This window comes from Sciurus vulgaris (assembly GCF_902686455.1).
Source record: "Sciurus vulgaris genome assembly, chromosome: 8".
Classification (NCBI taxonomy): Eukaryota; Metazoa; Chordata; class Mammalia; order Rodentia; family Sciuridae; genus Sciurus; species Sciurus vulgaris.
Window position 1 is genome coordinate 78,598,423 of NC_136468.1, and position 13,094 is coordinate 78,611,516.

A 13,094-nucleotide genomic window follows, 5' to 3' on the forward strand; every position below is an offset into this window, starting at 1 on the left:
CTTAACCTTTCACTGTGAAATTTTCTAGGTTGAAGGAATATTAAAATAAATGTCTATACCTGCCCATGCTTATTCAACAATTGTTAATAGTCTGCCGTATTCACCAGCTTCTATATGAGGTTTGTTTGCCTCTTTATTCACAAGGACAGACCTCAGACCTGGGATTTAGCTTAGTGGAAGAGCACTTTATCCCCAGTATGGCAAAGAAGAGAGAAGGAAGGACAGGCCTTCTCAGAAGCTTCTATTTATACTTCATTGTTCATCCCCAGCTAAAGAGTCAACTGGAAAACATCAGTATGTGGTGGAACCACTTAAGTGTTTCAGTAGTAGAATCTCAACACTTCACTATTAAATAATTTAGCCTGCAAGTTGAAGAATAAGGGCATCGCTCTGTGTAACGACACCACCACTATCAGACATAAGAAAAATAACAAATTATTTAATATAGAATCAGTATTCACATTTTCCAAATTGTTCCAAGAAGGCTTTTGCCGTTGCTTTTTTCAAACCAGAATCTAGTCAAGACTCACAATTACATTTGTTTGTATGGCTCTTTACTCTCTTTTAATTTAGAATAGATTCCTCAACTTTTTTCCCCATGACCTAGAAGTTATATTATAGGATGTGTCAATTTTGATGATTGCTTCCTCCATATGTCCTTGAATTTGTGTCTTTATCCCTTATATTTCCCACGACTAGAAGTAATGTCTGTAGGACAGGTAGTGGGTGCAGCAGAGTAACGTGTAAAGCAGGGTGGGCCTTCTGGTGTGGTCCCCAAATTACCATTATCAGCACCACTTAGGAGCTTGTTATGAATGCAAATTATTGCCTGATTTACCAAATTGGAAACTCAACCACTCCCTACCTCACCCTGTGTTTTAAGCAGTTTCCTAGTGATTCTGATGCCCCACTCAAGTTAGACAACAATTGATGCAAAGGTAAGAGGCCAAACTGGGATCAGAATCCCTGGGTTTGCATACCTGTATTGCTGATCATGGTAAGACTCGTTTTGGACATTAATTTGCTTCAACTTTCTGATGTTTAAAACAAAGATTATATCTTCCTTTGACTGTTGGGATGCTTAATATGTAAAACATTTTAACACTGGATCTGACACATACCAAGCGTATCAGAAGTTGAACTATTTCTACTAGTCACTTCTTTGGTCTTCTTGTGCTTCGTGTGAGAAGTGATGGCTCAAACTGAATATTATTGGATGCATGGGAGCAAGTAAGGAAAGGAATCTATGGAGAGACAAGATCCCCTCTTAAAACCAGCTAATGCACATAGGAACAGGAAACACAGGCTGCTCCAGTCTGGTTTTCAGCCCTATAATTATCATAGGTATGAGGGAAGAAATGAGCTCTATCTTTGGTACTTTATATAGTTTTTATATAAACAGATTGCTAAAAAACTATTATCCTTCTTACTGCTTTTCATTAACTTCCAAATCAAAATCAGAGGAAAAGAGGATAGAAACTTTTTCTTCTAATTTTTTTTTTTTTTTTTTCTGGTACCAGGGATTGAACTCAGAGGCAGTCACCGAGCCACATCCCCAGTCCTATAGAGACAGAATTTCATTGAGTTGCTTAGCGCCTCGCTTTTGCTGAGGCTGACTTTGACGTTGGGATCCTCCTGTCTCAGCCTCCTGTGCCACCGGGATTACAGGCATGTGCCACCATGCCAGCCTAAATTCTTAACTCATACATATTTTGACTATAGGCATCTAAAAATCCGCAGTGTGACTCTTGATCAATCTGCTTATTTTCCAGAAAAATGACACTTGCATCAGAGCAACTAAAAAGTATTTTTAGCTCATGTGTCTTACTTTAGCTAGCCAACCATTTACAATGAAGCTAACAAAGCACACTACGTAAGTTTTCAAAACATGGCTTACAGTTTTGTAGTTTCTAAATTTGTTTTGATATAAATTTTATCTTACGGTGACATGCACATTTAGGACTCCAAATTCTTTTCTTGCAAAGAAACCATGCTTGAAATTGTTTATGAGGCAATCATTAACACCACATTTCCATTTTATTATCCTTAATCTTGAGAAAGAAACCAATTATATTCAAAATAGCTTCAGAAGCAATGTCAATTTTAAGTTTTCTTCAAATCTCAGCTAGTACTCCTTATCTGATGGGTATGGTTAAAAGGCTTGTACCTATTTTTGTTAATATTTTTGTGTCCTACTATATGAAAAGTAATACATTCAGAACCAAAATGCTTTGTCCTTTTACATGGTTTTGCGGAAACTGAGACATTTGCTGATTTTCCTGCAACTACCCAATTATGGAAAAACATTAGGGGTGTTTATAGTAAAATATCAACACACCTTTAAAATGTCTATTAATGATCCAAAAGTGAGACTGCTGGATTTCTATCACATGTGCTCTTCTCTCCAAACAAGACAGAGTTCCAGGAGAAGATACCAGGCTGAAGTATACTATGGCAGAGACTAGGCCTAGGAGCTAAAGTATCTACTACTCAGCAAGAAAAAGGGGTAAAGGAAAATCAGTCAGATTATTCCACAAACCACAATTTACCACTGAGTTGATCAATACAGACACAAGATAGGACGGCATCCAGAAAAAACAGAATTAAGTGATGAGCTGGGGAATTAAAAGCTTGGGGTCTAGTCTTGAAGAAATCTCTGACTCTGGGTAGCTATGACACCAGGTTTACCCAGAAAAGTGAATGCCAGGTGCTATCTATTTATGCCTGAAGTCTAAGATAGGTACTTGAGGTCAATGTGAGGCCTAGAGTTTGGTTAGCATCAGAACTGTGCAATTCCAAGAGTTGTGCAGTCAGAACTTGTAGAGGCAAATGTCAGCAGTCTGCAGAGCTACCACATTCCACAACTCTTAGTGGGCACCATTTACATAGGAAAGGATGGGATGACTGGGGTAGAAGGCTCATCATCCTTTCTGCCCTGCACAGCCCTGGGCCAAGAGATAAACTGGACTATTATGTAAGGGAGACATTAGACACAAAAATAGATCCTAGAGAGATTAAATATCTAAAATGTAAATGAAACTGGAGAGCACAGGAAAAAAAATATTCTTATAATTCTGAGAGAAAGGGCAATCAAAGTGCCATACAAAACCCAGAAGTCATGAAAGAGAAAATGTTGACAGATTTAACTACAGGAAAATGAAAGCTACGAGACAGCATGGGAACAAAATTAAACAGAAGTTTGGAAAAAGAATTTGCAACACATAACAGGCAAAAGGCAATATTTAGATTTCTAAAAGAATTTAACAAGTCAATTTGAAAAATTCCAGTAGATCAGAGACCAAAAACATGGACATAATTTTAATAAAAAGAAATGTAAATACTGCTCATTGTCACTAATGATCAAATTAATGTAAATCAAAGAATGAAACATCATGTTTATCTACAAGTTGGCAAAATTTTTAAAGGCTGTAAAAATGAAGGAGAAAGAGCACAATTCATTATTATTATTGAGGAGAACACAAACTGGTTCAGCTTTCTTGGAAGACCACATGGCACTATCTATCAAATGGCAAACCATTTAACACAGCAATTGACTTGAAAATCTCCCCTTCTGAATTTCCAATACACATGAACAAAAACATATAAGTGTGTCTAAGGTTGATTATTGCTAAATTTTTTGTAATAGCCAATATAGTAGAGACCACTAAATGGTCATTTATAGAGGAATGCTAGACTATGGCACATTCATGTACTACAACAATCCCACTATAGAATTATTCTAAGAATATATTGGGAGTGTTTAAAAACATTGCAGAGTAATATAATGTGGAGTAATAACAACATTTAAATTTTGTCAACAAATAAATCTGTGTACATATATGTGTGAGTACACCTGTGTGTACACATAGACTGGAAACATACATACAAAACTCAATAATGATACTTTTTCTTCTCTTTTATTTCTTTTTTTTTTTTTTTTTTTTTTGGTGCTGGGGATGAACCCAGGGCCTTGCATATGCTAAACCTGTGCTCTACCATTGAGAGAGATAGGGAACCCAGTGCTGAATGGTGTTACTTTTTTTTGGTGGGGGGCATGGTGGGACAGGGGCATTTTACAACTGAGCCACATCTCCACCTCTTTTGTATATTTAGAGACAGGGTCTGGATAAATTGCTGAGGCTGGCTTTGAACCTGAGATCTTCCTGTCTCAGCCTCCCAAGCAGCTGGGATTATAGGCGTGTGCCACCGCACCCAGCTAACAGCATTACTTCTGATAAGAATTGGAAAGGTAGCCAGATGTGGTGGCGCACGCTTGTAATCTCAGCACTTGGGAGGCTGAGACAGGAGGATCATGCGTTTACAGACAGAATTTAGAGAGGCTTTAAGCAACTTAGCGAGACCCCCTAGCTTCAATCCCTGGGTTCAATCCTGTACCAAAAAAAAAAAAAAAAAAAAAGGAAAGTTGAAATGGAGATTGGTTTTTACTCACTGTTGTTCTTTCTTATTGTTTATAATTTATATATATTTACATAATTTACAATATATTTATTATTATTCATATTGTTTATCTCATTGTAGGAGATATGTATGCTCTTTGTAATTAGGGAGGCCCTACCATTTATAGCAATATGGACAAAACTGGAGGGCATCAAGTGAAATAAGCCAGACATAGAAGAAAAAATACTGCAGAATATCACATATTTGAAATCTAAATGTTCTGACTCGTAGAGCAGGGAATAGAATGATGGTTGCCAGGGACTGAGGAGAGGGAGAGATGGGGAGATGAAGATCAAAGGGGGCAAAGTTTCAGTTATGGATGATGACTAAATTCTGAAGATTGAATGTAATATGACTTTAGTTACAGTATTATATACTTATAATCTGCTAAGAGGGTAGATCTTAAATGTTCTCATCACCACCCACACACACACCCCAGAAAAAGAAAATGATAACTTCGTGAAATGACGGATGTTAATTAGCTTATTTTGCAATATATTTAAATTGTGCACCTTAAATATGCTTAATTCTTATTTTTTGATTATACCTCAATAACACTTGGGGTGGGGGGTTGAAAAAGAAAAGAGACCTTGGGCAGCCATCATGAAGGAAGCAGTGCCCTGAATCTCCCAAGGCAGCGGCTGTGCTCTCTGATGCTTGTGGATTGGCAAGAGCCCACGTTGTGTTTTAGTGGCCCAACAGGTGCTGGTAAGTTCTGCCTTTCGCCTGGCACTAGGTCTCCTGGAGAGGAATAAACAAAGCAAGGACAGTCTGGAAGATACCCTGAGGACTCCTGGCTTTCAGGACTAGTCCTTGAACTCTAAAGCTCAAAAAGATAGAGACTCTTGTGATCTAGGATTTGTTTATTCTCTTTCTTTGAAGTTAATGCCAAGAACCCAAATGGGTGAAATGGCTCTAAATATTTCTCCTCATTTGGACTATTCGTCCATTACAGGTGCATGTGCCTGTCAAAAGAAAAAATCTACTTCAGCATTGAGACTCAAAATCTTAATTATAAAAATTCTCACTTGGGTTCCATTAGTAACTAAAATGATTAAGCGTTCTATTCTCAGGGTTTTGAGAACTGGATTGTATTAAAGATTCTGAACCAAAACTAAGGGGAAACCCATCATATCTAAGAGAAAATTTCCATTTTAGGTTAGGTACCAAGGCATTTTTGATAAACTATTTGAAAACAGAAAGCTAATTAGTTTATTTACAGCACATTTGTTTTTCAATGCTATTAAACACTTGAAAAATACTAATTTAGAACTTTTTTGTTTTAGATTTTGCATTTGCGGATAATGTAGACAAGTAAGTCTTTTTAAAAATCTTTTATGATCAGATTTTTTCTTCATTATTTCCCTAAATTAGCCCTAGTTCCTAAAATAGATTTTAATGAATTAAGAAATGACTAGCTCTTCAATAAATGTGAAAATGACTATGTCTTTTTGTGATAAATGAGTTCTAGTTTTGTATTCATGTTTGGCATATTTAGGTTTTTAATATGATTATTACACCCCAAATAAATGAAAAAGTGATTTGATGCATAAAAAAAATAACTGGAAAATTATTAGCTATTCCAAGTGAGGGGCTTTGTTTACTCTTCCTGTAAATAGGTTCAATGAGTGCAATTATGGTGCAGATCAATGTTTTATATGCACTATAATTTACATTTTAAAAAGCAAACACTTCATTAATTCTATAGAAGGTCTTTCAAATTCATAAATATTGATGAATTTTAAAATCATTCTTTTAAATTTTTGCATTTATGAATCTTTTCATTGGATTCCATAGTTGAAAAATATTATTGGGCACATTTTTAAAATGCATGAGTGTAGACAAATAATAACCTGGAAATAAAATGTACTTATGATACTAATATGCATATGCTATCTGAAAGTATTTAATCATCTAACACTGTTTTCAAACATAAATGCATGACTGTGTGAGACTCAAACTTCAACCCCAGATCCCTAAACATACCCAAATACTCTAGTTTTGAAATAAAACATATGCAACAAAAATAGTGTCACTTAGACTGAAAATCATTTGTCAGAGTTGACAAGTTATTAGTAATACTATACTGCAAACACCACAGAAATATTATAGGGCATTTATTAATTTAAATAAAAAATAATTCATTTTGATCAAACTGATTTGTTTTCTGACATGATTGCCACCCTTGCAGAACTGTCTTTGACAACCTAGAAGATGCTGTTTTTGTAAGGTCCATGAAGAGATCAATGATGGCTCTGACCACTGTGAACTGGGACTCAGTTCCAACACGAGAAGAAAAATTCCTGGAAGAGAAAGGCTCAGAACCTCCTCAGCTGCTCACAGTTACACTGAGATAACCCTGGCACTGCCGAGCCCTAGTGGCACCCAGTTGTGTATTAAACCTCCCTGCAACTTAGCATATTACTTGTTTAGTTGATATGGTTTGAAACAGTCAAATGTAAACAGAAACACTAATAATGAAAAATAATTTCTATAGTTAAGTTTTTTAATGTAAAGATTTAGCTGAAGCAAAACATGTACACAGAAGTGTACGCAAATTATAAGGGTTGAACTCAATAAATTTTCAAAAACTGAAGAGTACCTGGCATCCTTAAGAAATAGAACATTACCAGCACTCTCAAAGCTCCTCATACAGACATCATTATCCTAAGTACATGTCTGATTACATGAATGGTGTGAATCTACATTTTGTGCAACCACAGAAATGAAATGCTGCACTCCATTTGTGCACACGAATCAAAATGCTTTGTAAAAATAAACAAATGCCCCTCATTCTTATTACCAGTCACTGACCAAACTTCCAAAGTAATTGCTGTCCTGTCCTGATTTATAGATAATAAATTAAGTTTTGTGAAAGACATATAAATAGAATTACAGCAGATGAGTAATTTGTGTCTAGATTCTTTCCCTCGACCTTGTAAGATTCATCCTTTTTGCTTGCAACAATAATTCTATCATTCTCACTGCTGTATAGTATTCCATCAGATAACAATACACAATTTATTTACCCAGTGTACTGTTTTTTTTCTTGCCTCTGGAGACATTTGCCAGTTTCATATGTGGGCTATAATGATCTGGGCTTGGCCTAGCTAGAAGCCTGCTGCTAGGGAAAAGAGAAACCAGATAAACTTTTAGCAACTGCCTGGTGACTGTGACAAAATTAGACACTTACAGTAACTCAAACTCATTGGTGTTTTTTCCCAACTAATAAAGTAAAAAAAAAAAAACTTATAAAAGGCAGAGTATTTCTCCCTATCCTGTCCACACTGGGGAACACACACACACACACACACACACACACACACACACACACACACACACACACTGTAGAAGGAAGGCTGGCAAAATAGGCAAGAAATGAAAGCTTAGAAGTAGTGAATTGACACCAGGAATCTATTGCCGCCTTTGTCTGTGGGCACTTAGAATTGTGGGCACAGACAAGAGCCTAAATTTTGGGTACGATTCCTAGCAGAAGATTGTAGTTAGGGTAAATTAGAGCAATGATTTGCACATTTATGTGAGGGTACCTGATATGAAGGTGAAAGCAATTGCATGTGATATTCAAGATTAGGGGATAGAAGGAACTGACACATTCTGCTCTCTCCTGAATCACTTACTTTGGGGGAATCTAGATGCCATGTCATAATGACACCCAAGCAGTCCTTTGGAAAAATCCATATTCTAAGGAACTGAGATTCTCTCCAAAAGCCAACGAGGATCAAGTCTCTCAGCCAACAACCATGCACACAGATCCTCAATACCCACTGAAACCTTCAGATGACTGCAGCTGAAAGCTGAAAGCTGGCTGAAAGCTTTTCTGTACTCTCAAGTCAAGAAACCCCATACCAGAACCACCCACCCAGTTAAGCTGATTCTGGATTTCTGGTCTTAGAAATGGTATGAGCTAATGCTTATTGATGTTTCAAGTTGATAACTTTGGGAAAAATTTCTTACATAGCAACAGATATTCAATGCAATAACCTGGGCTAATCCATGGTGGTGTGGAGTCCCTGACAGGCTCCAACAGGAGAGTCACAACATAGTCTACAAGGGTTCATGAGCACGGACACACCACCTGGAGCAAAGGACTATTCATTATTCACATAACATTTCTAGCCATTCTACTGAATCCATCTTAGTACTGAGAGCCTGACCATTAATCAAGTAATTAACTAAAGCAACTCGCCATGAGCTAAGAACAACCCCAAGCATCAAGCAATAACACTGGGTGACAGCAATCCATTTCATGGTGAAAATACTGTATGTGGGATCAGGTTTAAGCTGGTCCATAACTTACAAAAGCACTATTTAATTAGCAGTAAATTAAGGATGATATTATAATCTCTAGATTAACCACTAAAAGAGGACTGTGCAGTCTTTGTAGCTATATTTTTAATCCCAAAATCACTGAAAAGAATGACAAATTTGTCAAAAAAAAAAAAAAAAAAGTCCAGGGTAGACAGTGTAGCTCAGTGGTAGAGTCTTGCCTAGCATGTATGAGGCCCTGGGTTCAATCCCCAGCACTGGGAAAAAAAAAAAAAAAAGAATCCTAACAAATGTTACTTGTTCTCCTTGTTAGGGAACTAATGCAATCATGCTTCAAAGAAAAAAGTGTTCTGTAAAGTGCATTCTTTACTACAGGATATAGTTTCCTCAATGAAGGGCTATGACAATGATTAGAAAACAAGTGTTAAATACCATTTGGGAAGAACACAAAATGAAGATGTGGCCCAGAAGTTAGCTAAGACTCTATGTGAGTGCAACACACCATTAAGAGGATTTTTAAAATTATATGAGATTATATTCTTTACTTTTAACAGATCTACTCTCTTTACTTTTAACAGATCTACTCAAGTGTGACTCAACTGAAAGCATATTTCAGCATCCATTGGGAGGTCTCATGACTAGGAAACAGAAAATCCTGATATATACAGTTATAGGGCTATAGAGGATTGTGGCTGAAAGCTGGGGCTCTAGAATCAAATCTACCTTTTTTTTTTTTTTTTTTTTTTAAACTTATTGTTACTTAGAAAATTTAGTTAACCTCTCTAGGCCTTAATTTCTGCAGAGACATGTTTAAGTAGCCCTAAGATGGCGGCTGGCATTGAGCCAAGAGGTGGCACATAATTGGTGTTAACATGGCATGATCTACCTTTTGCCCAATTAGTTAATGTCTCCTCTGTGCTAGTGGTCAACAGATGTTCCTCATTCTTTCTTAATTGGTACCCTGGCACATGCATGCTCCAACCGTGCTACTTAATCCTAAGCTGATTGGCTGCCTTAGGGTATACAAGACATTCTCTTCGCCTGGGAGAAGATCGCAGATTGCAGGGCTAAGCAGACAACTCTAGGTTGCAGATTGCAGAACAAAGATCGCAGAACGTGGGACTAAGAACACACCTCTAGATCGCAGGTTGCAGGTCACAGACGCACCACTAAGAAGCACCTCTGATAGAAAGCACCTCTGATAGCACGCACCTTTGGGTCGCAGGTTGCAGGACACAGGCTGCATGCCGCACGCCGCACCCCGAACCTCCAAGAAGCGACCCACCTTTAAGAAGCAGTAGACCTTTGATAAGTGTAGCCTCTCTGAAAGAGTAGCACCTCTAAAATTAAGCAAAATCTCTCTTCCTCTCAGCAAAGTCTCTCTTCCTCCATAAACTATCGAACAAGCAAGCAAGCCAGGAAGTAGCACAGATAAAGATAATAGAAGTAGTTCATTCCCAGTCCACCTCTGATAAATTCCCGCGGGATTGTTGCTGCAGGCAGCAACAAATTTCCTCATATAAAATAATAATAAAAGTGACCTCATATTCTCAAAGATTCGCATGTACAGTTCAAGTAAGTACTCAATGTATACCTACTGCTATTGTTATTTCAAGGACAATTGTGCCACTTAGGGACTGAATTCAACCCTTATGGGTTAAATGTTGGTGTATGTCTAATATTGATTTGTTAAACTCCAATTCCTAATGTAATATTATGTGGAGTTGCTGACTTTGAAAGATAACTAGGTCTTGAGAGTCCTCATGAATGGGCTTAGTGCCCGATTACGAGGCCAGAGAGCTAGTTTGCCTTCTTCTATGTGAGGACACAGTAAGAGGGCCCTTCATAATCAGTTGGTCACCAAGAGCCCAAATCTGCTGGTACCCTGATCTCAGACTTCCAACTTCCAAAACCATGAGTAATAAATACTTTTGTTTCAGTCATTTGGTATATGATAAATTGCAGCAGTAGTCCAAACTGACCCAGATACCAGATGTATTAAGGTTCTCCAGAGAAACAGAACTCAAAGACACAGGCAGAGACAGAGAGAAACAGAGAGAAACACTAACTCATTCTAAGAAATTGGCTCATGCTCTTGTCAGGGCTGGGAGGTCCAGAGCTTGGAGGATAGGATGGCAGCCTGGCCATTCAGATACGACTGGAAGATACAATCTTTAGTTTGAAATCCATAGGGCTGGCTAGCAGAGTGGCAGGCTTTTGATGGAACTTTTTAGTCTGTAGCTGTTGGAGTTTCCATGTTGCAGGCTTCTTCAGCCCCAAGTGTGGGATATATGAGGCAAAAAAGAATACATGTCACTGCCCAAATCCCAGGGTCCCAAGCCAGTCTGCTAGATCCCAGCCTGGCAGAGAGCAGGGAGAGGGAAAGGAGGGAGAAATGATAATAACACAAACATGCAAAACCATGAAAATTTAACCGGGAACTCATGTTTGTGGAGAGCAAGGCCTACAAAAACACTTTTACTACTGAAAAATAAATGCTTATCACTGTATAGATGAGGGTACTTTGATTTTTATTTTGTCAAAGGAGGCTTATTATAATTGACGATTCAGACAAAAAAAATCACCCACTGAATTCCTACTTAGCTAACCCTTAGTGTTGGATTTACTTGCATGAAGTCATCCTGGACCAGAGTGGTACAGGGTGTGTGAGAAATGCATGTGATCGGGCTGGGAGAATAACTGAGTGTAAAGAAGTGAGGGTCAAAAGATGGAATCTGACGTGCAAAGAAGTGAGAATTCTAGTCACTTGGCCCTTGACGGCACATATTAAAATAACTTTTACTTTGTTCTCTTGGTCACATTTCCTACTATTTGTCATGTTCTCTAGTATTTGTCACCTCCTGACAACAATAAATCATGAAACAAGATGAGCTGTTTACATTAGTAGGCACAATTTATTTTAAAGTCAACACAAGAAACTTTGAAACACAGAATCATCTTCAGACCTCATACCCAAGCTCTGTTTAAACACTACATCTGCTGAACATGGGGGCTAGTAAATGATAGTTACTGGGGGCTCTGAATGATAGTTAGAAATCAGTTTCTGGGTTCAGAGTCCCCTGAAAAGCTTGCAGGAAGATAAGAGTCAGCCTTTCAGGTAGAATATGGCACATGAATTAATTTTACAAGAATTGTATATTCAGTCAGTACTAAGTCAAGAACTTTGGAAAGTATCTTTTAATCCACATGTTGAAACAGCCCTGGCTCTGCCTTGGTTTCTTTGAGAGATGTGACATCTCTGAAGGTAAAAATACTACACAGAGAACATAGCTACAGGAACTGCATAAAGTTCAGACTTGCTCAGGATAATTTCTATATACAACTACAGTTAACTGAACTATGCAAAGATCTCTAATGTATAGCTTTTCTTCAGTTCAATGCGTCTTAATGTGTAGAACTTCACTACAGTAAATGCTATTTATAGGTATTTTATTCACATATATTTTTTTTCCCTAACTACACATCTCTATGGCTGTAAAAATTTTCTTTCCTGAAAATCTCTTGTCTCACATATCTGTTCTCCTTGTCCCTTTGTTCCCTAGAGCCTATATTTCTTCTTTAAGGGGATTTATTTTCTTTTGAGAACAATTGCTGGGGAGCCAGCCTCAGAAAGGGGACAAAAATATTTTTCCTGTATTGAAAGGAAAAAATATATATATACACACATATAGAGGAATACCTGTTAAATTATGGTACAGAAATCAATGGGGATTTAGGGCATGGTAGACAGAACTCTGCTTGAAAGCCTCTATTCTATGAAATGTGCAATCCTGCCACGCAGGCTTCACGAGGCAATGAGGGTACATTCACGTGAGTTTCCCAGCTACCTGTCAGGGTGAGGCCCCTTCATGCCGGCACCTGCTACATACAGCTTTTACTCCTCAGATACCTGTGGACCTGCAGGAGCATTCTGTATACCTTCTAACCCAGCCTCACTTCCAAGAGACTCTTTTTTCTCTTCCACAGAATTGTTAGGATTGGAATCCTCTTGGGAGATGCCCATTTCAGCCTCTGGTTGCTCTTCATTAACACAATTAGAATTGACATCGAGTTTGCCACCTGATAAAAAGAAAAAAATAATTTGTTCCTACCATGTGCCAGATACTATTAATGCTTTACATGTATTGACATTTAATTCTCATAACTACAAGAGATAGATTATGTCTATTACAATTACCATCATTGCTTTACAAATAGGGAGAAGACATGGGTTTGGTTACTTGTTCCAAGCTTTATAGTAAAATAGCAGAATTATCATAGAACTCAGACCCTGGGCTCCTAAGCCAATCTTCCAAACCAGGATTGCAGTTTGGAATTTGACCCAATCA

The 13,094-nt window shown here is 37.7% G+C and overlaps 2 protein-coding genes across 2 annotated transcripts in view; one reads left to right on the forward strand and one right to left on the reverse strand.

The window, feature by feature from the left end:
• LRRC72 (leucine rich repeat containing 72) overlaps positions 1-7,760 on the forward strand; it is a gene marked incomplete at its 5' end in the record, with an annotated part of 60,121 nt that extends 52,361 nt beyond the window's left edge. Inside the window, 2 exons of the mRNA XM_079150383.1 lie at positions 5,745-5,772; positions 6,650-7,760. Coding sequence (XP_079006509.1) covers positions 5,745-5,772; positions 6,650-6,815 — 194 coding nt within the window. The 3' untranslated portion in view covers positions 6,816-7,760. The remainder of the gene's footprint in view (positions 1-5,744; positions 5,773-6,649) is intronic.
• A 3,878-nt stretch (positions 7,761-11,638) lies between these two features.
• Positions 11,639-13,094, reverse strand: part of ANKMY2 (ankyrin repeat and MYND domain containing 2) — a 32,609-nt gene continuing 31,153 nt past the window's right edge. The window contains exon 10 of the mRNA XM_079151908.1: positions 11,639-12,825. Coding sequence (XP_079008034.1) covers positions 12,641-12,825 — 185 coding nt within the window. The 3' untranslated portion in view covers positions 11,639-12,640. The remainder of the gene's footprint in view (positions 12,826-13,094) is intronic.